At 41.2% G+C, this 24,809-nt stretch overlaps 2 protein-coding genes across 8 annotated transcripts; one reads left to right on the top strand and one right to left on the bottom strand.

Moving 5' to 3' along the window:
* Nucleotides 1-1,397: 1,397 nt before the first annotated feature.
* On the bottom strand, nt 1,398-11,850 carry BLOC1S2 (biogenesis of lysosomal organelles complex 1 subunit 2). 3 transcript variants are annotated; one of them, XM_072131136.1, is made up of 6 exons: nt 11,711-11,850; nt 7,388-7,507; nt 6,746-6,862; nt 4,441-4,560; nt 2,801-2,905; nt 1,398-1,552 (listed from the first exon to the last, which is right to left on the bottom strand). In XM_072131136.1, the coding sequence occupies exons 2-6, from the start codon at nt 7,470-7,472 to the stop codon at nt 1,521-1,523; spliced, it is 459 nt and encodes a 152-aa protein (XP_071987237.1). In that variant the 5' UTR covers nt 7,473-7,507; nt 11,711-11,850; the 3' UTR covers nt 1,398-1,520. The 3 variants fall into 3 exon arrangements, with proteins under 3 accessions (XP_071987237.1, XP_071987239.1, XP_071987238.1); XM_072131138.1 differs by having other exon boundaries at nt 11,723-11,829; XM_072131137.1 differs by lacking the exon at nt 11,711-11,850 and adding an exon at nt 11,676-11,697.
* A 19-nt stretch (nt 11,851-11,869) lies between these two features.
* On the top strand, nt 11,870-24,267 carry SLC25A16 (solute carrier family 25 member 16). Of its 5 annotated transcripts, none has more exons than XM_072131134.1 (11): nt 11,870-12,096; nt 12,943-12,993; nt 13,172-13,313; nt 13,565-13,657; nt 13,767-13,900; nt 15,250-15,313; nt 16,982-17,103; nt 18,864-18,930; nt 19,589-19,751; nt 21,010-21,078; nt 22,628-24,267. In XM_072131134.1, exons 3-11 carry the CDS (start codon nt 13,220-13,222, stop codon nt 22,791-22,793), a joined length of 972 nt encoding a protein of 323 aa, XP_071987235.1. In that variant the 5' UTR covers nt 11,870-12,096; nt 12,943-12,993; nt 13,172-13,219; the 3' UTR covers nt 22,794-24,267. The 5 variants fall into 5 exon arrangements, with proteins under 5 accessions (XP_071987235.1, XP_071987232.1, XP_071987231.1 ...); XM_072131131.1 differs by having other exon boundaries at nt 12,943-12,997; XM_072131130.1 differs by lacking the exon at nt 12,943-12,993.
* The last annotated feature ends 542 nt before the right edge of the window (nt 24,268-24,809 follow it).

Below are 24,809 nucleotides of genomic sequence, written 5' to 3'. Positions count from 1 at the left end.
GCTGGATTTTTTGTGCTGAAAAACTAGGGTTACACTCAAGTGTATATGGTACTAGCACATCAGGTAGTGAATTTGTGTCTCTGGTTCTCTCACAGATAGAATATCCAACATTACCTTTGACAATAGTGTAATTTGACTTCTTCAGCTCATTTTATTACTGCCAGAATGTAAGTTTGCTTAACAATGAAGTGAAACTTGAGACATGCTGGCGGATTCACAAGAATGAATTTCTAAGCTAAACAAATACCCCATTGTATAGATGACATAGAGCCCACATGTAAAACAAACATGACTTGCCTCTCTGTAGTGCAGCTCAATCACATTCTGCAGAAAATCTTCTGAAATGCAGGTTTCTTCACTATTTAGCATTTTAGAGCTCAGGTCCATCCAGAATCCATTGAAAGGCTCCATGACACATGTGTTATCCATTATAGACGTGTGAAACTACGTGCAGCTCCCTAGAAATGAATGAACTGCTCTCATGTAACCAAGAACAAGTAACCAGTGAAAAAAACGTGGTTTTATCAAAACTGGTCAAGTGAAATTCTTAAACTGAACATTACCTTGCCTACAGCACCGAAATACACCTTTCATGACTGCATTTTTAGGAAAGTGAAATACAGGTACAACTGGATTGATTGCTTTTCATTAGGTTATTGGTATGTTGGAATTTCCATACTACTGCAAAGTGTATTCTAACTTGTTTATCATCATAAAGTAACACATGATTAAATGGTTGTCTGAGATCAATTATTATTATTATTATTTTTTTTTTGTAAATGGGTCTGGGGGTCTCTCTCCATCTCTCTTATTACCCTAAACCAGTGATGGCAAACCTTTTAGACACCGAGTGCCCAAACTACAACCGAAATCCACTTATTTACCGTGAAGTGCCAACATGAAATTTTAAACAGTAACTTATTGCTACTTGTTCATTCATATCTTTCAATTGTATCGGCCCCCTGAGGCCACCAGTTCAAAGAAGGAGGACAAATTCAGATTATCATTGTAGCTTCTCTCCAGGGTCTCTCTGTAAAGGAAGAATGGTGGGTCCAGCAGGATGACCTACAAAGATAATGCAGTTCTGTCAAAACCTTCTCACTTTTCCCACAGTTCCAAACAGCCAACGAAGTGTCGAATACCGGTGAGAGAGCATCTCTTAATTTGCCTGGGACTGCAGGATTCAGTGTTTGGTGAACTCTGTACTGGGGCGATGGCCTTAGTGCCCATAGAAAGGGCTCTGAGTGCCACCTCTGGCACCCGTGCCCTAAACTATCTGAAGTGAACTCAACTGTACCGTGTATAAAATTATTTACCAATGTATAGTGCTGTACATGAAATGTCTTGTCATTTTCCTACCTGTAAAAATGTAATAAAAGTCAAATAAACATAAAGAGTTAACATTCAGTTATTTTATTAATAAGCTTATTCAGTAGATTTCTAGTACAAAGCATTGTGGCGGCCGGCATAGTGACGTATGAATCCTCCTTTGGCATTAGTGTTGTCAAGTGGAAATGTGTCTATCTCTTCTCCAGTTTTTTGAACTTTGCTTCTGTAGGAAAAGGAAACAAAACTAAGCAAGAAAATTTTCATAAAATCATACAAAGTACTGTATGGCACTATGATTTAGGCTGATTTTACCTGGGCATATTCAGTCCACAAAATATGGTTTTTAACTGGATTTTATTGTGATCATGATCCATTTGATCCTCTGGTGCACCTTGACATAATAACATGTGCTGTGCCAAAATAGTTTGCAAACCACAACAGTCAGCTAATAAGCTGTACCATGTGATCACCACTGCAGCCTGACCACACTTCTGGATATTTAAAGGGGATTCCCACCAAGACAAGTTTCTTAAATATACTCAGGATAACAAGATAAGGCATTCTCTAATTCACTGTTATTACGGTAACAAAAATACTGCATTTCACAGATATAATTATAACCTGTATCTATCAGTCCTGGTGTTTACACTTTGGTTGTCCCTGGAAATGACCATAATCTCCAGGCTATGTTTGGGCAGATTCCTCAGGCATAAAAAGCTTCTCTTTAGCTGCAGGGGAAGGGGAAGGAGGCAGCAGCACTACAGACACAGGCTCTTCATGTCCAGCAGAGGAGACCTGCACTACAAACTCTACAGACAAGATACGGTCTTGATCCGAGGAAAGAGGGAACATATTAGTGAAGTGTCTCCCACATCGCTAGGGAATTCAAATTTGAACTCAAACTTTCTTTCATAAGAAAACCCCTTTAAGGTATCTGTGCACCTGATAGGAGGCAGAGAGCAGTGTGCAGACGTGATAAGCTATTCAACAGAAGAATCTGACCATAGTCAGAAGATTCATGGTCTGATCCAGGGACAACCAAAATTGTAAACTCCAGGTCTGATAGAGACAGGTTGGAATTATATCTGTGAAATGTTGTATTTCTGTTAATAACAGTAAATTAGAGAATGTTATTTTGTTATTCTGAGTATATTTAAGAATCTTGTCTTTGTGGGAATACCCCATTAAGTCGAGTTATAAATGTAGCTCCAGACAATTTTTTTTTTGTACACTGACAATTAGATTTCCAAAGTTTTTTGCCATCATTGGTACAAAGATTATCAATAAGACTTCATTACAGACATCTTACAGCTGATCATTGCAGCCTGGAACTAAAGTAAAGCATCCATAGAGCTTCACTCGAGATCACAGTGGGCAGAGAGGTCCATCTGTAAGTCGGGGGTCCTTAAGTCAGGGACCAACCATAATGCCTGCATCCCCCTATATACAAGTACAACTGAATGGACCTTACCTAATCGTTTGGAATAAGCATCCAATTTGTATGCAGAATTTTCCAAAGACGCCACTTGTTCTTCTATCTGATTGATTTGTTCTAGATACGGCTGAAGACTTGCATCTACAGGACAAAATAAATCAAATATTGAACTGGGTATTTCTTATACTCAACTAAACATTTGCACAGTACATTTCTATTTGCGCTTTGGTAAAGGGAATGATATACACCACTGCAAATAAATAATCTGAAAAGTATGGTGTGCATATGTATTCAGCCTTCTGAGTCAATACTTTGTGGGACCACATCTAGTGCTCCAGGAGATGTTCAGAGCTAGAGCTATTTTGTTTAAAGGAACTCTACCATCACACTTACTCATAGATCCAGTCACTGTTAGTGTGGTGTATTCTTGTGTTTGTTAACTTTGGCTGCCTTTTTATTAAATCAACTTTTACAATAATGCTTATAAGCCTGAATGGCTCTGGGGGTGTTACCACAGCCCGTCCGTGCTGCAGCTTCACAGGCTCCGCCTCCCCCTCTGCTCCCTCAGCACTTCCACCTCCCTCTGCCCGATGTTATCCCACTGCAGCAGAGAAAGTTTCAGTACACAGCAGGAGTGGTGCTCCTTGCACAGTGTAATAGCCTGTGAATATGCAGCACAGAGGGACTCTGGTAACACCCCCAGGAGCACTTTTGTCTCATTAACATAATGAAAGAAGAAGGCCGTGGGTAACAAACAGAAGATTACCACAATCACAGTGCCTGGATCTATGAGTAAGTGTCCCTGGGTTATCATGATGGATTCTGATGGTAGATTTCCTTTAAACCTAACCCTGTAATACACTTACCACAACTTAATACACCTGCCACAACTTTATCCTTGAGCGTGCAGCCAAATGTGGAGCTTGCATTGCGTTTACAAATACAATGCAAGCTCCCCCATGTTAATGCAGTGCAAGCGCTGCCATGTTAACACATGCGATAGGTAACCAGCACCCATTGTTTTGAACTGTTTAAATGCAAGACACCGGGTGCTAGTTACTAATTGCATGCGTTTCCATGGAGAATACTTCAAAAATAGTTGATACTTTGTGTTGCTCCATCCCATAAAATATTCATAAAATGTATTGAAGTTTGTGACTGTAACGTTTAAAGGTATTGTCCGAGAGTGTAAAAAACCCCAATGGTGGCTGAGCTGCCATCTCTCTGGTGCGTGCCCCATGTAAACAAACAGGGGCACAGAAGCCACGCTGCGCTCAGCTTCCAGCCAGCCGACCCTATTCCCAGCATTGTATAATGCGGGACAGATGGGCATGACTGGCCACCTCAACCCCTGTTACTTTACAGGGGGCACAGACTGGAGAGACGGCAGCACGGGACGCCAGGAGGGAACACGGAGGTAAGTAAATGTTTTTTCTTTTTAACTTGCCCCCTTCCGGCCACCAGAGGGGTTTTTTTTTACGTTCTCGGACAACCCCTTCAAAATTGAGGAAAGATTCAAGGGGTTTGAATAATTTTGCAACCCACTGTAATTCTTGTTGTAACACAATATTCACAGATAAGACACAAGCGTTAGTTGGCAAACAAATAATAACAATCTGGATGTTTATAGGATGCTGGTAAATCAAAGTTGTGTATATCACCACAAATGTACTTACACTTCTTGTTCAAGTCTTTGAGATTTCGACTAATATTTCCAGCAATATCTTTCATCTCCATATATTTTAAACATGTGAGTTTATTCATATTTTCTAAAAGTTTGTAGTCTTCACTTGTGGCTGAGGGCAATTCAGAAAAAAAATTTCTAAATTAGAAACATAATAGCACTAGTAATAACTGGCTTAACAGTGAGACCACATTACTATTTATTCATTTATTTATTTAAATTCTGCCATTATATTATAGCATTTATAATATAAATATTTCTGCAATTATAGCATCATTGCTTCATTTTTCTAGTACAGAATTCAAAATCGCTTACATAGGAAAAGCTGATAAAAGCCTGACTGCAGTCACTACTAGAGGGAGCTTCACTGCTACACTGCTTACACCAATGGAGCCCAAAAGATGCAAACAGGAATTTTTTTATTGCAATATTCAGATGGCAGCACGGTGGCTGAGTGGGTAGCACTTCTGCCTTGCAGTGCTGGGGTCCTGGGTTTGAATCCCACCCAGGTCAACATCTGCAAAGAGTTTGTATGTTCTCTCCGTGTTTGCACTCCAAAAACATACTGTTAGGTTGATTAGATTGTGAGCTCCATTGGGGACAGGGACCAACTGACAAGCTCTGTGCAGCGCTGCGTAATCTATGTGCGCTATATAAATAAAGGAATTATTATTATTATTATTGGGATCTGTGACTGGGACTCTAATAGCCTTATGTGAACATACCCTTCCAATAGGCAATCTGTTATTAAACTCCATCTTCCAGCTTAATATGCTGCCCTATATAAACCTTGTGAAATACACCAGTCTCATATTATAAGGCCACATGCATCTTACCATAAATGAGGGCCATGAACTACCCACAAAAATGGCAGCTAGCTGACGGCTCACAATAAGGTCTATTGTGACAGTCACAGTGTGGGGAGCACAACCCCCCATTTATCCAGACAGTGAAAGAGCCCAATAGCTGTCATCATGTGGGAGCAACACAGCTTCATAGCAAGGACTTAATGGTTTATTCCCATGAAGAAAAGTTTCTTAAATATACTCAGGATAACAAAATAACACATTCTGTAATTCACTGTTATTAACAAAATATTAGCATTTCACAGATATAATTCCAACCTGCCTCTATCAGTCCTGGAGTACACAACTTCAGTTGCCCCTAGACACGACCCTGTAACTTCCGACTTTAGGGTCGGGCGCCATCTTGGATTTCTGTCTGACAGCTGTGCTGGCTGAGATTTCTGTGTCTTTCTGCTCTGATGTTGTAGCCATGCCACACTGACACATACACTGATTCACTTCCTGCCAGCACATTGTGAGCAGAGAGAAGCTACAAACTACAAGGAGATTAGTGATCCGGGGGAAGGGGGAGGCAGGCACATGTCTGTGAAATGTAGCAGAGTTGACAATGTAAAAGTCTGTCAGCCTCTGTGTAATCTCATGCATCTCATCATCTCAGATCTGTCTCATCTCTCTTTCTATGTGCCAGTGTGTTAGTACAATGTCAGAAGCCAGATGAAAGTGTATATACACCTGTACCCTAATAATGTAAACACATTGTCACCCCACAGAGTCCCCACCCAGACACTGGGATTTTGCACTGAGCAGCCTAGGGAGTGGTAGGAGCTAAAACAGCAATAACACTGAGTAAAATTTTAAACTAAGAGGTTAAAATGATCTTTATTGTGCTAACATCTCTAGGGGATTGAAATGTGAGATTTTCTTTCGTGGGAAAACCCCTTTAACTTTTAGCATGCTGCACAGACTATAGCAGAGTGGGAAGGAATAAAGGCACTAGTAGTAGGAACAAACATTCTACTTATAATGCCTATTTTGCTGCTGAATAAGGGTTAACAGGTCCCTGATGAGAAGGGGATGTATCAGGAGATTGGAGGATGAAAAGGGCTGCAATGGAGTAAATGGGGGACATATATCAGGACATGATGCCTTTTTTTTGAGAAATATTCCCCTTTACACCACCTCCACATAGAAACACAGCATTCTTTTATTTAATCAGTACAATAAGATCCAGTTTGGTCTAATGGCAAAATACAGAAACACAAAGCATTTCAAATTCCTAACGTGTCGGAAACGCATTAGCTTTCTGTTTTTGGATAACAAGCGACGGAGTGAGGGGGACTACAGATTGTTGCTCTAATGGGCAACAATGATGAGGGAAGCAAACGGCTGATTATTGGTAATGAAAGTAATAGGCGAACAAGTACGACAAGAGCTATTGATATGTGCAACATTAAACGTTTAAAAATGCAAGGCCTACCTCTAGGCACTTACCTATCAGCTCCCCAGTAAGATAACACGACATTTTACTAAACATATCCCTGCAAAGCTCATTGATATCTGCTTCCGGTGGCTCCACTGCCTCTTCTGCTGTTTCCACTGTAGCATCATCTGAAATGAGTAGAACAGACCGATATATCTATAAGGATTACAAGCTGGATTTGTTAGAGTATTTTTTAGACTATAAGGCGCACCATCAATAAATACCTACTAAAACATCTAGTTTCATATATAAGGCGCACCGGATTATAAGGCGCACCTGATTCTAAGGATGAATGACCAGCAGGTGGCAGACCTGTGCACAGTTCAAGGCAGCTGTTGTCTATAAGTACGGTTCATATATAAGGCGCACTGGACTATAAGGTGCACCTTTGATTTCGGAGAAAATCAAAGGATTTTTTGTTCGCCTTATAATCAGAAAAATACGGTGCTTGATAATTTCAATTAGAAATTGTGCAATATGAATAGAAAATGAAATAATGTGAAATAAACAAAGGAACTAGAAAAGAAATAGGAGAACCAAGAACGACTTGAAGTGCACTAAGGGATCAGCTATAACCAGGATTAAAGGCCAAAAGTCCACCATAGTTTTACCTACTAAGGAAACTACTAAAGGCAAATGACTGGATGAATCACCATGTGACGCTGGAGGCTGAGACGCTGGATGTGACAATGGCTGCTCATCTGCAGATAACTTCTCCGCTCCTCCTGGTTCTGCCATCCCCAACCACGTTCTCTATCAGTCTGGACGAGAAACTATATCATGTCAAAAAATAAAATGTAGTTTAGAGTGGAAAAGCAATTCTCTCTATAAATCAGCATTGAATAGAAGTCTGGCACAAGCTCCGATATCTGGGGCAGGACTAGAAAACACTAAAGTATAGCAGCACGTGTGAATATAGTGTACAGAATTGTTTAAAATAAAACAATGTTATATCACAAGTTATAAAAAAAAGTTTCCAAAAATAAGTCCATCTTTGGATGGTAAAAGAGTGGTCAGATTTTCAGTTCCTTATATATTATGCTGCCATCTACTGTAATGTTATTCCCAATCCGTAGGAATTGACCTGCGCAGATCACAAGAAAAGGAGTCCGTTCCCTCTAATTGATGGCCTGGAAGGTCCTGTTACTCTATTCCATATTATGGGAGTGTCAGAAATTGCCTAGCACAGCGCTCAGCTATCTCCACAACTTCCATTCACGATCAATGAGAATGCTGGAGATAACCGAGTGCTGTGCTAAGCAATTTCTATGTAGGAACATGTCCCTTCATCTATTGGTGAGAACAAGACCTCTGTTTTTTAAATTGTTGGGGGTCCCAGTGCTCAGCCCCACCAATCATATAAGTATGTATGTAGGGTTACTCCGATACCAAATTTTTGAGTGTAATACGATAACTGGAAAAGTATAACGATACTCTTTACATTCCTGGGGCTTGTTACTTGTATGGGCACACAGTAAGTGTAAAGGGGAAGCAGCCCCAGTATACAGCCTGCCAGCCCATAACCCCAGTATACAGCCAGGGAGCCCATAGCCACAGTATACAGCCAGGGAGCCCATAGCCGCAGTATACAGCCAGGGAGCCCATAGCACCAGTATACAGCCAGGCAGCCCATAGCCCCAGTATACAGCCAGGGAGCCCATAGCCGCAGTATACAGCCTGCCAGCCCATAGCCCCAGTATACAGCCAGGCAGCCCATAGCCCCAGTATGCAGCCAGGGAGCCCATAGCCGCAGTATACAGCCAGGGAGCCCATAGCCGCAGTATACAGCCAGGCAGCCCATAGCCCCAGTATACAGCCAGGCAGCCCATATCCACAGTATACAACCTGCCAGCCCATAGCCCCAGTATACAACCAGCCATGCAATAGCCACTTTTGCCGTATAGGATGTAACAGTTTTTGGTTAGCTATAAAATGGACTTTTTCATTATTCGGGCTTATTTTTTGTTGGAAGAGGTTAACTTTTCAGTGATACTATTTTGTAATGGCTAAGCCCTACTGATCAAAATTTGTTAAATCATTCATTTTTGTTGGTTGGGGGCTTTGTAAAACCATCAATTCTGTAATTGACTTTTGACTTCTGTTCACTTTCTTAGTCTAATAAACACGTTGCCTTCATTGTATGTGAGTAAGATTACAGCGATTCAATATTGCTATATTTCTAACGTTTTATAAACTTTGCAGATTAAAACATAATGTGGGAACAAAAATCTATAGTTTTTGCACTCCGAAAGGTTATTTTTAGAGCTTATTTTTTTGCGGAACACGCTGTAGTTTATACCAGCACTATTCTAGATCAGTTTTTTTAATTGGATGAGATAGTTAAAAAAAAAAAAAAAAATCACATTGGCGTTTATCGTTCAGGTTCAATAAAGATTCAGTTTTATTGTACAGATTGTTCCAGGTGTGACGATACCACATGTGTAGTGTTTGTGTGATGAATTTTACTTTTTTTTCCCCATTATATGAAAATTTTATATGTTATGAAGCTAGAGATGAGCAGACCTGAAGTATGTGTCCGGCCGTCCAACCCGGACATATTCATGGATTGGCTATCCGACATTACATCCAGGTTGGCGGCCTAACACAGACATCAAGTCCAATGATCTCTAAATAGGGGCATTTTTATATTTTTTTTACTTGTCCCATCCGATTGCTTGTTCATTATAATACCCTGCAAAGCATCAGTATTGCAGTGTATTATAGCTGTCACCCTATGCAGATGCATAGGCTGACACAGAGACTGTAAGATCCTGTCCGCATGACAGGATCTCACAGGCTCTATGGACAGCCATGCGGGAGATGGACCCCCCCAAAGGAATTTAAATGCCATGGTCAGGAGACTAAGTACCCGCAATCGGAACTCTCTGGCTGCAGGTATTACACTAACTGGGGTGTGGACAGATGCTGGTTCAGTCTCGATGACAAGCTGAATCGGCATCAGCTCAGCGGTAGATATATCCGCCACTGCGCATTACCTAGTAGAGCTCAGTGTCGGATATATCTGTCGCTAAGCAGGAAGGGATTAACCCTCAGGGTAACATCTGAGCACTACATACTGTAGGCAGCGCCCTACTCCAGCTTTGTAGCCTGGACCCTCAGTTACACAACCCCCTGCAAGACACGGCTGAGGTCCGGGGCTGAAGACATTAAGAAATGAATATATTACAGATGGGGCAGTGCACTGTGACTCAAGGAAGGGTAGATGTCATCTTAGCGCCACAGTGACACCTATATGTATGTATCTGTTTACATTGTAGTCTGCAGCAGTGGAAACCTGCAAAGAAACCAGACCGAACACTTGAAGCAAAGTGCAATATGTTCCTTATGTCTCACTGACACATACAACCTCTAGCGCCACCATCTGGTCTGGGTTTGCATAACAAAGCCCTTTTCTTAAAAACAAGCCTTTGACATTTAGAGAATGAATTGAATTCAAATCTTCCATTTGGATCCTGTTTCAATTCCACTGCCAAATCTTAAAGTTTTAAAAGTAATAAAAAGTAACTAAACTTTTGAGGCCATTTCCTTTTTATTTCGTATATAAAAAGTGCAGCTCATAATAGTTAACTTTGTAATATACTTCTACAAGCAGAGCAACTTTGGTGTGTCTTGTTTCTTTTCCTGTAGTGTACAATCTCCATGTGAGGGAAGTCCACTTCAGAAAGATAAGGAGGCTAATGATTAACTCTTTCCATACATAGAGAATATTTGCCTTGGTGAATCAGCTCTTGGAGGAAATTATACTTTCCAGGGTCTGTCTATAAAGATTAAACTTTATCAGGTTCCTTTATCTCTCAGCTCACGTCACTACCACTTCTTATGTTATGCCTGATGAAGGCTGCGGTTCGGAGCAGAAACGCGTCGCATTTTTAATAAAGAAACCTTGTTTAAACACATTACGTTGTGTGAACTAGGAAGACGTAGGAAGCGCCGGCTCAACAATCCATCATCCCTCGGGACTCATCTAGCTTTTTTATCTCTCAGCTGTCAGTGGATACAGGACTGTGGATATTCTGGATTGTTCTCAAACAATTTTAACATTTACATGTACATTTTTAAATTTGATTAAATAAAATTGCTATGTTTTTAAATATATAGTGGTGGTGATGTATACATGTATTCAGGGCTTATTTAGGGCTCATTTACACGGACGTTCTTGGGGACGTACATACGTCCCCATAGACGGCAATGGCGGCACGTCAGCGATGCGGTGCCACTCTATCTTTTTGCGAGTGTGCGGCCGTGCGCTGCTCTTTCCAATGGAGGGAGGAGGGGTCACCTCCTCCTCCTCTCCAGCACACAGCGGGCATACCGCATGTGAATGTACCCTTACTATGAGAACTGTCACTCTGTGGAATAGCCTGCCTCAGGCCCTGGTCACAGCAGGGACAGCGGAGAGCTTCAAGAAGGGTCTAGATGCCTTTTTACACCTAAATAACATTGATGGTTATATTATTATGTTATATAGAATTGTTTCCCCTAAATCTCGTCATCCAATCCCTTTCCTTCTTGATTGGTTGAAATTGTTGGACAGGTGTCTTTTTTACAACCATATAAACTTTGTAACTATTACTATAGGATGACTGTATTATTTCAAGGGTGATCACATATGGATAATAGAAGACTACTCTGTTTTAGTTAAACTTCAATTCTATACGTTTTGGAAAACCCTTTACCTAGACCAGCTCACTAACCCTGTTACCACATTAATATTATGCAGCCAGATGTTCCCTGATAATATCTCTAAGCCTCTAGTAGTGGTATCTGTAAGGCTCTCTAGTACCCTCAGGTATCCTGCATTTAGCCTCTATGTTACACACAGAGCACTTGTATGTAAGAGTACACTACACATACAGTTATATCCGCTCATTACTATATACTCATGCGACCCCCTGGGCTCAGTATACAAGCAATACGCACAGCACCATTCACACCCGCCCGTCACTCTCACCTACCAGGCAACGGACCTCTGCTTCCGTATTTACATCCCGTCACGCGCCCGGCCACGCCCTCTTTCACGCGCAGTGCCGGAGGAAGGTCACTGCGGCGCCATTTTGCCTGCGCCCTTTTTCCATGATTCACAGCGATACTTAGTCTCCGACAAAATGTCCGCCGCTTCTGTTCTGATGCTGCTGTTATTCCCGAAGTTGTTGCCTAATGCGACTGCGCACACGGCATGAGTGAGCTGTGAAGTATTGGTCTGGATAACAGTCTGTCATTAGGACTGTCATCTAAAGTAAAGGAGGGCATCATGGTAGTCACCGGAGCGGATCTTGCCCAATATAGATCCCTTGCTGTGCCCGCGATGTGATGTCACTTCCTGAAGCTTATCCTGCAGCTGGTAAGACGTGGGAACTATTTATGGGCACGGTGTGGCAGCTCCTACCTATGGTGTATATGGTGTATATATATATATATATGTTCTGTTTGCCTGGGTATATTGCCTCAATACACATATGGTGCTTATTACCAGTTGGCAAAGTGTTTAAAGGTGTCATTCTCTAGGTTATTTGGAATATCCCTTTAAATATTACCCACCTCCCCCCTCCCTCCACATGATCTGAATTGACCTCATGTCATTGCGGGGTCATAGATGTGTATGTGGTGTTATATTATATTATATTGTGTTTTGTTTTGTTACCCCTCAACTTTTCAACGTGTTCCTTGTGACTTGTTATTTGTTTAAACATTACTGCACATGTCTGCGGTATTATATGGAGGGCGATATATATGTGTGTGTGTGTGTACGTCATGACAGCAGGCTGTATTGTATTGATTGCCTGGGGTGTTTAGTTTCATGCAGTGTAGTGACCTTACTTTCTTCTGACCTTGGTGAATAACCTTGTTATATGGAGCACATATTTATATATATATATATGTGTGTGTGTATGTGACTCTATGTCACTCTCTCTTCTGCTTTGTCAGCACATTTTTTTAAAGTCTCCTTAAACAGATGAGGTGTGGTTGACCATCTACAGGACACATGTCCTAAGCTTCAAAACTGGCCATAACCGGGGGAAGATGTGACCCGATATATCACATTTTGTAAACTTGTCATCCAGATTTACAGTAACAGAAAAGTATATGACACTTAAAGGGGCTGTACCAAGTTTTATTGTAATCCCCTATCCTGAAGCCCCTCAGGTTAATTTGCATAGTATTAAAAAGCCTTTTTTGTAAAAGCCAGGGCATAAGAAGCAAAAAGAAGAGCTGATCCTGCCAGAGGGGACACACACTAGTATGTGAGTGTGCTTGGTTTACAATCCTTCATCCTGGTGGTAGATTTAAGTTTGATATCCCATATAGTTAGTAGGATAAAATACGGTAAGTCTCATAATTTTACCTGATTATTAAATATCAAATGTTTCCACCCTTCCTGTCATGTGATTACGTTAACATTTATTTCTATCTTCCAGCATTCTTCTATAGATTATCCATAAAGAAAACATGCATTATTGATCAAGATGACTTCCGAAGCAGCTATTACCCCATCCAAAACCCAACTTAAAAACCCTGGATACAGAGACTTCTATTTGCTTAGGTCTTTTGTCGCAGGAGGTAAACCACTTGTTCTAATAAAAGCAATGTCTAAAGTATTGGGGAAAAAAAATGCTGAAAAACTTCAGCAAAAAATACCAGAATTTACCAGCTGTCACTCCTTTGGCATCTCCGCTGTGGCTGGTGACTATGTGCTGTGGATATTGGTCTGTGAAAGAAACATTATCTCATTTTTAACCATTGTAGTAAAATCTGACCTGTTAGCTTTGCATATGATATAATAATGTATTTTTGTGCCTATTTTCACTTAGGTGTTGCAAGTTGCTGTGCGAAAACAACTATCGCACCTCTGGACAGGATCAAGATTTTGTTGCAAGCACAAAATGTCCACTACAGACATTTGGGTAAGAACTTGTTCCTAATGGGTTCACATGCATAAACTATATTATTTACATTCTAAAGGGTTCTGACAAATGTTATAAAATAAACTGCTGGGGTTTTGCCTTTTTTTAGGAATTGTATCCACAATATTTGCTGTCAAAAAGAATGAAGGTTTCCTGGGATTGTACAAAGGAAATGGAGCCATGATGGTCAGAATCTTTCCTTATGGTGCCATACAATTTATGGCGTTTGACAAGTATAAAAAGGTATTTTCTTGATTTTATTTATGCAAGTCCTTGACTATTTTACAGACTTTGTCAGTGCAGCAGGGGCAGGTCTATTTCCACTATCGCTGCCTTATCTATTTGCATTATACAGAACGAGCCACAGACAATAAAATGGCCTTATCCTCTAAGAGCTTTTAGGTAGACCATCAGTATAACTTTTTAATTTTTCCACGTGAGGGCTTATTTTCTACGAAACACATTTTTACTTCTCAGTGACGTTATTTATTATTCCATGCTGTGTACTGGAAGCTGGAAAAAAATTACAAATGTGGTAAAATTTGCCAAAAAAAAACATTGATGTCAATTTTTTTAATGTATGGGTGTTCTTCTTTTCTTGTGATGTCCGTATCTCATCATGAGAGAATAACACAATGACTAAAGGTTGACTGTTTTGCAACATAACTTCCTGCTCATTATTGAACTTTGTAACTATAAGATCTGAAAATAGATGACATTGTGCTCAGCAGGCCTAGCATTACACCACTCATACCCCTCCTAGATGGAAACAGTGAAGCCAAAATCCATGTGGGTGTACACAAGGTTATATTTGCAATGAAACGCTGCTTTGTATACGGTTATTTTTACATGTGTTCATGGGAAACCCTGTGCCAAATACCCAGTAACAATTCCATGTTATACTTGCTGATATGTTTCTGTCCGTATTACAGGCCATGTCCCACTTTCTGCGCTGATTATTTTAGTTAATATACATCTATATAGCAGTCCCAGTTCAGTCTTTTTCAGATTCGCAGTTCCATATCAAATTTTGTCTAAATTTTTGCTACCACCACTTGGGAAGCTTAGGTTGTTTGTTTTGTTCCTGAGTGCTCCCTGTGGACTCTGCACAAAGCATTTAATCTTTAATGACCTATATAAGGTAAATGGAGCTCTATATCTGCATGGAAAGAGGTCTTGGAAATTGCTGAGCACAGAGCTCCACTATCAGACACTGCCATTCACTGTCTATAAGAGTGACGGAGGTAGGCGAGTGCTGTCCAATGTTCCCTCAGAACTGAAGTGAGCGCCAGAACACACGTGCCAAGTTCTGCTTCATTTATTTAGCAAGTATGGGGTCCCAATTCTTGTGATCAGGGGTTTGAGCAGTCGGACCTGCACTGATCAGATTGTTATCCCGTATCCATCAAAATTGGGATAACTCCTTTTAATCTGCATACATTTTTCCAAAATTGTTTAATTTTAAAATAAATGGATCAATATGTCCTCTCCTTCACCACATATATTCCTTCCCCCTGATTTAGATTATGCAAAAAGCCAATGTGTTAATGTGTTCCTGCATGCATAAATAACATGCGTTCTTTTCATTTTAGTTATTGCGCGTAAAAATTGGTAAATCGGAACTCGTGCACAGATTAATGGCTGGATCTATGGCGGGTACAGTATCTGTTTATTATACAGGACATAGCTTCCATTGTGACTGCATCTATAACACTTGCTATAAGAGCGTACAGGTTTTCGCATGTCTCCTAAAAATTCATGTTCTCTTTAAAAAGTGAAGCAGGGATGGGAATGTCTTACCAACTATCGGCCGCAGACTCTTCCAGTTGTAAAGTTGACTATAGAAATAAGAAAAAGTCTGGCAAAATGTACAGTTTTGACAAATTTGAGCAATCATAAATAGATATTTATATAGCACCATCATATTCTGCAGAGCTGTACAGATCAGCGGGTACAAATGCAAAATAGACATTTCAGAGCAAATCTGCTGGTAGTAAACGTAGAAGCTTTCTATAGAATGACAGTAAGCAAAGATGTTGAAAACTGTGAGGAATTGATACAGAATACTGTATAAATTTGCATATAAACTGACCCAAGTATAATCGGAGTCCCCTAATTTTAACACAGAAAACTGGAAAAACTTATTGACTCGAGTATAAGCCGAGGGTGGGAAATGCATTGGTCACAGCCCCCTCTAGTATATATGGCCTGCCAGCCCCCTCTGGTATATATGGCCTGCCAGCCCCCTCTAGTATATATGGCCTGCCAGCCCCCTCTAGTATATTTGGTCTGCCAGCCCCCTCTAGTATATTTGGCCTGCCAGCCCCCTCTGGTATATATGGCCTGCCAGCCCCCTCTGGTATATATGGCCTGCCAGCCCCCTCTGGTATATATGGCCTGCCAGCCCCCTCTGGTATATATGGCCTGCCAGCCCCCTCTGGTATATATGGCCTGCCAGCCCCCTCTGGTATATATGGCCTGCCAGCCCCCTCTGGTATATATGGCCTGCCAGCCCCCTCTGGTATATATGGCCTGCCAGCCCCCTCTGGTATATATGGCCTGCCAGCCCCCTCTGGTATATATGGCCTGCCAGGCCCCTCTAGTATATAGTCAACCCTTAAAAAAAATAATAAACTCAGTACTCACCATTCCGATCGCTCGGGCAGTTCCTCTTCCATCTCCATGTTCGCGGCGGGTCCGCGACAGCAGCGCCTCTTCTTTCTTCAGGCCAGGTCCGCAACAGCTCCATCTGCACGGGCCGGCCAGTGCACATGGAGAGGAACTGCACGAGTTGTCGGAATGGTGAGTACTGAGTTTATTTATTTTTTTTTATATACCTGAGTATAAGTCGAGTGGGAATTTTCAGCACAACAAGGGTGCTGAAAACTCTGCTTATACTCGAGTACATACGGTAAGTGTGTAATTTTTTTAATTATACACACAATAGTATTTATTTTCTAAAATGGGTCAACCCCAAGTCATAAGGAGAGGTTTATCATACGCCCACCGTCTCTGGATGCATCTGTCGGGCGGCCACGCCAGGTTCAAATGCAGGAACACCCTGTGCGTTGTCGCAAATATAGTCGAGATTTCTTGTAGTATTTTGGGGCTTTTATGCAAGAAACTGGCATAGAAGTGCTGATAAATCCCCCCCCCCCACCCCATAATGTCCAACACCAGTAGATGAAATTGGCCATGCACTTATTTGATCTGTAAATGCAGAAGGGACCACTGAAAAGGTTACCTGCCCTTACATATAGGACGGCTAAAATGTAGCTGCATTGTGTTGTGTCTGACACCTTGTATTGTTGCGGATTGTTTCAGGTATCACTGCAGTCATTTTTACATATCCACTTGACATGGTCCGAGCACGTCTAGCATTTCAAGTGAAAGGAGAACTTGGATACAATGGCATCATACACACCTTCAAAACTATTTACACAAAGGTATGTGATTTTCTTAAAGGGGTTGTCCTACGAACCAAAGTTCAGTGATGAGACCCCCACAGATAACAAGAACAAAGAGGCCAATGGGGTCCCAGGTACCTCAGTCGCACCCTCGTCTCTCGCAGAGCCCATCGTACCCCTCGTTAGGCCCATTCCTGTGGATAGGGCTTAACTTGGTTTGTGGAAAAACCCTTTTAGGCTACATTCAAACTGCCTTTGCCCGCCCGTACAGTACCGTAGCGGGCAACGGCAGTGTACGGGGAGAGGAGGAGGAGGGGAGCACAGTTCACCCCCGCCCCTCTCCATAGGAATTAATGGTGCATGACGGCATATTACGGCAAAAGATAGGACAGGTCCTATCTTTTTCCGGGTACGGTGCCGCACGTGTGCTGCACCGTACCGCTCCCGTAGGGCGCCGTGCGCCCATTGACGTCTATGGAGGACGTATATCGGCCGTATATATACGTCCTCCATACGTTAGTGTGAATGTAGCCTTAAAGCTGCAATTCTGTACTGTTTTTCTTTATAGTATTTAATTACTTTGTGTTGACCATCAATATAGATACATCTTAACATCCTAAATGTCAATGTACTTGTTTTGGTATTGTATGAAATCGCCATCAAAATCCATCATGATAAACCAGAGACTTAAAGTCATAGATCCAGGCACCGGGACTGTGGTATCTTCTTATATTTCTTATCCATGGCCTCCTTCCTTCTAAAATCAACTTTTAAAATTATGCTAATGAGTGTAACAGGTTCTGTGGAAGCTTCACAGGCTGTCTCCCTTCTACATCTGTTAGATTACATAGGCAGCGGAAGGAAGGAGAGAGCAGGGGGTTGGTTGCAACTGACGGGTCCCTGGTTTTTGTTGATAGATTTTCTTTAAGGGTTAGTAATAATAGTAATAATAATAATTCAAATTTGTTCTCCACTTCCTTTTAAAAAATCTTTTTGCATTAAAATAATTAAAATATAATTTAAAAAAAATTAAAATATGGCCTTAACCCCATGTTGCTTGATGTGGTGCAGCTGTAAGTTACACTTTTACTGCTGTTACTTCATTTATTATAACACAGTGCAATAATCGTTCCCATGCAGTTTAGACTTCATTGAAACTTGTTATAGGTTATTTGGTGGACTGGCCATTAGGACCTCCAATGACTTAGAGAATAATGAACCAGTAAACTAGAACTGCCTTCCGAATACTTTTTTCAGTCCTGGCCACCCTGCTGTGAATAGAATTGCAGCTCGACCTCAGTGAATTGGGTGGCAGCTCCCTGCAAAGCTTGGTGACCCAGAGCACTGTTGTCCAGAAAACCAGCATTGTGCAGGCAGTCCCCGGGTTACATACAAGATAGGGTCTGTAGGTTTGTTCTTAAGTTGAGTTTGTATGTAAGTTGGAACTGTATATTTTATCATTGTAACCCCCAACCAAAATTATTTTGGTCTCTGTGACAATTGGATTTTAAAAATGTTGGATTGTCATAAGAACCAGGATTAACACTAAAGCTTCACTACAGACACCTGTGATAACTGTTACAGCTGTTTATTGTAGCCGAAGGCTAAAGTACAGTAAATTACCAACATCTGGAGGTCCGTTTGTAACTAGGGGTCGTCAGGTAAGTCAGGTGTTCTTAAGTAGGGGACCGCCTGTATTCTCAAGATCATCCAAAAATTAGATCCTTACAGATCCTTGCACAGATTGAAGGAAAATGCATTGCTTGTTTTCTGCTATCTTATTACGGTACTTATTGCAGGAAGGAGGATTTCGTGGTTATTACAGAGGACTTCTACCTACCATTGTGGGCATGGCACCTTATGCAGGTATGTGACCCTGGAAACTATCATTCTATAGACTGGCACTGATCTAATAGATGGAAATTGTTTTTTTTTTATTTTTTTTATTTCTATTAATAATTCATTAAAAGAATCAAAGGGATTTCAAATCATTTACCAAAAAAAAAAAAAAAGTGAGGTTCCTTGTGGAACATTAACCCCTAGGTTACTGTGTTGTGACACTATTCATACAGGCAAAGGCTCCTATTGTTGTTGGTCTGTCCTATCAGTAACTTACACAATAGAAACTGCTTATTAGGGGTACATCCATTTAATTCTTTTTGTTAATGGTTGCCTGTTGATCTTTAAACCAACACTACTGAGGTCAGACCACTATGCTGGTAGGTTATATAGGGTTCAAAGCTCATCTCCCCACAGTCTCGTGTTGTTACCCTTGTTAAATCAGTGCCCGGATTTGGCTCTGGTAACCTCAAACAAGGTTAGGCTTGGGGGAGGGGGCGGCGAAGCTACATCGGGCCCCCTGTTCCTCTGATCTACTCACTGAGACCCCCACCAATCAACAAGATAGGTCCTATGCACAGGATAGGAACAAACTTATTTTGTGAGGAAAACCCTTTTTAAAAACTCAAGATATAACAAATTACACAGACACAGGGACTCTTTATAAATATTTTTTATTTCACAGGATTTTCATTTTTTACCTTTGAAACATTGAAGACCAATGGACTGCGACACTTCCCAGAACTACTGGGAAAACCATCTTCAGACAACCCAGATGTTATGGTTTTGAAGACTCCCGCTAGCTTGTTATGCGGTGGAATAGCAGGAGCTATTGCCCAGACTATTTCGTGAGTTGTTTCTGTTTTCCTACAAGGACACATCCAAGCTTTAAAGGGGTTGTCCCAAATGTAGAAGTTATCCCCTAATCACAGGATAGGGGTAACAAAGTGTTTGGTGTGATTGATGATCTGCAGAACAGGGGTCCTGTCTCACTAATTGATTGAGCAGTAAGCCATGCGCTGCGCCCTGCCCCTCTGCTCACTGTGGGCGCATTCACACGAATGTGGGCGCAATCCACTGGCTTCAGCCTTGATTACATGCTAAGGTTACATTGCGTTTTAGAAGATGCAATGGAAACGCAATGTAACTGTAGCATGTAATCAAGGCTGAAGCCAGTGGAATGCAACAAAAACGCAACGCATGACGCAACACATTGTGTGAATGCGCCCTGACTATGTGAGTGATTGAGATGGCTGAGCACAGCGCTAAAATCCAGCAATACCATAGACTAAAATGGTGCGGCTGGATGCATGCTTACTCCATCCATTAGTTAGAATGGAAATGCTGTTCTTCGGATCACAGGGGTCCTGTTCTTCGTAAAGAAACTTTACGAAGTGTCGACAAGGCTTTTTTCACTTCCCTGTGGATAATCTTGGAAATTCATCCACACAAGTTCATCTTTTGATGCTTTCTCATTAGAGTATGCTCCAATGTCTGATCGTTGGATGTATAGAACAAGCCACCTGGAAACAAAGTGATGCTTTCCAATTGCCACTTTGTTTTGGCAAATGGTTGGTCACTGTCATAGCCTAGTACAGTGATGGGCAACCTTTTTGAGCTTGGTGTGTCAAAATTTGCCAAAAAAACGAGCATAACTCGGGTGGTGTGTCACCTTGACAAAAAAAAACATAATTTTGTGATATTTATAGTTTAAATAACTATATGTATGTAATATGTATAATTATTTAACTTCTAGGGTACTTTAACCCTAGGTTGTCTGATTGATCCTACCATGTACTGCCATACTACAGTATGGCAGTATATGGGGATTTTCCACATGATCTATTTATTACAATGTGCTGTGAGCTCAGTGCAATCTCTCAGCCTCCCGGCTACTGCACCTGGCCGTGTAGGAGCCAAAGATGAAACTTAACTCTCGGGCGGCTGCGTGTCACTGAAAATGGCTCAGTGCTGATACGCGTGTCATAGGTTCGCCATCACTGGCCTAGTAAATAGCCCTCCACCAGATATTTGAAGATTTTGCTACAGTTCTATTTTAGGTGAATTCATGGTTTTAATATTCTTCTCCCCTTTGACCTGCTGTAGTTACCCATTAGATGTTACACGACGGAGGATGCAGCTTTCGGCCATTCTGCCAGACTCTGAAAAGTGCCGGTAAGTAATTTCAGGGGATTCAGCAAAATCAGAACAATTTATAACATAAAGCACATGTCATAACACATCCATGGAATTTTCATGGGTTCTTTTGGTTGGAAGTTCTGATCCATTACAGAAAAAAAAAACAAAAAACAAAAAAAAACTATGTGAAATTTACACTAGTATTCACCAATGAGTGGTAGGAGTGGAGCTCTAAAAGATATAATATGAAAAATATTTACAAATTCCTGGGTTTACACATTATGGGGCCCGATCTATTAAGACTAGTTCATTGTGCTCTAGTCTTGTGAGGTTGTGGCCTCTTTCAATATTGATTTAAGGTTATAGCAAATTTGGGGAGCCAGGTGGGATGCAAAAGGCTCAAAAAGTCTCAATCAGTGGAGTGTGTCCAGAGTTTTGACTTTTTTTGCCTTGTATATTGTACAAGGCATGACTCCAGTGGCGTAACTAGAAGCTGGTGTAAGGAAAAGCAATACATTTTTACAATATAGTTTCTGTATCCATTCCTCACAGTTTTCTAGATCTCTGCTTGCTTTCATACTATAGAAAGTTTCTATAGAATGTTTACTTCCTGTAGATAAACACCAGTCCATGGTCATGTGATGTTACACAGGTGCACAGCTTGTTGGCATCACCCAGCTTTGATTACATAGTGTGTTATAGCGAGCTGTGCGCCTGTGTGACGTCACGTGACCATGGACCGGTGTTTATCTACAGCAAATAAACAATGAACCTTCCTGTTGCATGACAGCAAGCAGAGATTTTGGAAACGCTGAAGAATTGATACATAAAGTGTATTTGAAAAAATGTGTAACTTTTTCATTATATAATGAAATATGAATAATTTTCTGGAATGTGCTTATAGGAAACCTACCATTTGATTTAATGCATTATGAAGCAAACATACCTTGAGAATGCTGTAGCTACACGGATGCAGGATCATATCTTGGTTAATCCCTGTGCCGAGTGGTTTTGCTGATAAAACAGATATAACATCATGATAATGAAGCTCTGTGGCTTCTATGTCTGCTCTGGCGCTTGCTTTGTCGCTTCTCATAGCAGAGAGTTTCTCACTGATTGCATTATCATCTCTTGCAGTTTACTTCCTTCCAGACAAAATAATCAATTGCTGCACCATCCCCCAGCAGCTGTGTATGAGTCATTCAGCTCAGGTTGATTAGTGCTTGACTAGCCATGCTTTACTTAGCAGCCATTTTTAATTCCAAGTTCCCGGGTCTGTCCCTGCCAGTCTGTCCCAGCTTTCCCAAGGCCCCGAATGGTCTAATTGTTTTTTCAGCAAAACCACTCGGCACAGGGATTAACCAAGATATGATCCTGCATCAGTGTAGCTACAGCATTCCCAAGGTATGTTTGCTTCATAATGCATCAGATCAAATGGTAGGTTTCCTTTTAAACTGGACAACCCCTTCACCACTACATTGAATATATCCTCTGAATAGCACTAACATGCTCTGCAGCGTTGTACACAGACCGGAACAATTCCTAGTAAATATATTAATCTCTCTCTCTCTCTCTCGTTTCCCAGGACAATGTTGCAGACCCTTACATATGTCTACAGAGAGCATGGCATCAGAAGAGGGCTATACCGGGGCTTATCTCTCAACTACATCCGCTGTATCCCATCTCAGGCCGTAGCCTTCACCACCTATGAGTTTATGCGGCAGGTCCTGCATTTAAACAAGACTGCTTGATCCCGCGCTGCGACGTTGTGTTCTGTACAGTGTAAATAGCTCCATGTAATAAACTCGGCAAGTTTCTGCAGCTGCTGCTTCGGGTTAGACTTTTCCTAGGATATTGAAGATTTAACCTTCAAACAGAATTGTAAATAAGATGCCCTTTTTTGTTTTGTAAGATACAACCTTTTTAGAGTGATTTTATAAAGATTTCTAATTCTATTTATGATTCAGCTTCTAAAGTAACAATGATGCAGATACAAGCCGCTCCGGCTGATGAGTTTTACACAATCTATTTATATAAATGTGTGTGTGATACGTCAGAGACTTCCTGCAATGTCATGATAGAAAAAAAAACAAACAATTAAACTAATTATTTTTTTCTTTTTGAAAAATAAGCGACTGCAGTTCCATCAACATGTCATGAGGTTCTTCATTATTTGTGCTACATAGATGTATGGAAACTTATGCTATGGGGCAGATTTATTAATCTGTTTACAACAACATTTAGTTGTAATTTGCACCATGTTTTATTAGGAGTTTTAGACACTTTTACACCTGGTACACAAATAAAAATCTACCATCAAATTCAAGCATGATAAACCTTCCGTCTAAAATCAAAACTGAACTCCTGGGGGAATTGCCAGAGCCCCTCCATGCTGCAGCTTCACAGACTGTCTTCCCCTTCCCCCTCAGTATTTTTCACCCCAACCTTTGCTGCTGTAATCTCACATGGTGGGAGGGGGGGGGGGGGAGTGCTCCTGCACAGTGTAACAGCCTGTGAAGCTACAGTACTGAGGGGCCCTGGAAACACCCACCAGAGCCCCTTAGGCTCATTAACATAATTCTAAAAGTTGATTTTAGAAGGTAGGAGGCCATGGATAACGAATACAAGAAGATTACCACAGTCACAGTGCCTGGATTGTGAGTGTCCCTGGTTTATCATGCTTGATTCTGATTTCCTTTGAAGACAGGCATTGTTACCCTAGCAATCTAACCCTACATCTTATATGTCAGTGATGGCGAACCTTTTAGAGGCCGAGTGCCCAAACTACAGCAAAGACCTGCTTATTTATCGCAAAGTGCCAACACAGAAATTTAATTTGTGATTTATACTCCCTTCTCTGTCACAGCTTTTATTGATACCAGCACCTGAGGACACCAATAAAGCAGAAAATAGTCCCAGGTAGCGCTGTCACTTTAAAATACCTCTGGGCACAGTAAGTCCTGGGCTGTCTGGGACTGCAGGAAGATACCTGGAGTCATCTCTGGTGATGGCCTGAGTGCCCACAAAAAGGGCTCTGAGTGCCACCTCTGGCACCAGTGCCATAGGTTAGCCATCACTGTTATATGTGATGTACAGGCACTATTTGTTTCTATAACTTTCGCTTAGCACGAATGTTTTGGCATGATTTTTCGAGAACAAAAAAAAAACAGCTGGACAAAGATCTGCAGAACTACATGATTTTGAGATCAAAGGGTAAAAGCTAAATTGTAATTGAAATCGTTGGCTGCTCTATAGTTTTTCTTAGTTATGTTTATTGTGCTTATATAACTTTTTTTTTTTAAAGCTGATTCCATTATTATAGATGTACTTGGATCCTCTTCGCTTGGTCAGAGCAGAGAACAAAGAGCATCCCTGGCTGTAAAGGACCTGTCATGCTCTGTGTTACATGCAACCCATTGATTTGAGTTGAATTTGTTTTTAAAAGGGTTTAAAAAATAAAAAAAACATAGCTGCTTTCTTCAAAACAGCGCCACACCTGACCATTGGTAGTGCAGGGTATTGCAACTAACTTCCATTTATTTCTATACAGATGAGCTTTGATACCCGCACAAACCATCAGGTGTGGCGCTGTTTTTAGGAGATAGCTGCCAGGTGTTTCAAACTCTGGACAGCCCCTTTAATGATTGCTGATTTCCTTGTGGTGGGGGTCCAAGAATAGCAAACAACTGAGCCTGAGGCCGCGGTTACACGTACCGCTAGGCGTCCGTTCATAACGCGACGCTAGCGCACAGGGGGAGGTCCTCGGC

Source organism: Engystomops pustulosus, chromosome 11 (genome assembly GCF_040894005.1).
Source record: "Engystomops pustulosus chromosome 11, aEngPut4.maternal, whole genome shotgun sequence".
Lineage (NCBI taxonomy): Eukaryota > Metazoa > Chordata > Amphibia > Anura > Leptodactylidae > Engystomops > Engystomops pustulosus.
The sequence above is the reverse complement of the archived record's forward strand: the minus strand, read 5'-3'. Positions and strand labels throughout refer to the sequence as shown.

What these genes read in the sequence shown, in the direction of transcription:
- BLOC1S2 (XM_072131136.1), bottom strand. Translation starts at nt 7,472, where the DNA reads ATGGCAGAACCAGGAGGAGCGGAGAAGTTATCTGCAGATGAGCAGCCA. An exon ending in TCTTACTGGGGAGCTGATAG is followed by an intron (nt 4,561 to 6,745) that starts GTAAGTGCCTAG and finishes AATTGCCCTCAG; the next exon opens with CCACAAGTGAAGACTACAAA. An exon ending in TGCTTATTCCAAACGATTAG is followed by an intron (nt 1,553 to 2,800) that starts GTAAGGTCCATT and finishes CTTTTCCTACAG; the next exon opens with AAGCAAAGTTCAAAAAACTG.
- SLC25A16 (XM_072131130.1), top strand. Translation starts at nt 13,220, where the DNA reads ATGACTTCCGAAGCAGCTATTACCCCATCCAAAACCCAACTTAAAAAC. An exon ending in TAGGTCTTTTGTCGCAGGAG is followed by an intron (nt 13,314 to 13,564) that starts GTAAACCACTTG and finishes ATTTTCACTTAG; the next exon opens with GTGTTGCAAGTTGCTGTGCG. An exon ending in GCTATTGCCCAGACTATTTC is followed by an intron (nt 19,752 to 21,009) that starts GTGAGTTGTTTC and finishes GACCTGCTGTAG; the next exon opens with TTACCCATTAGATGTTACAC.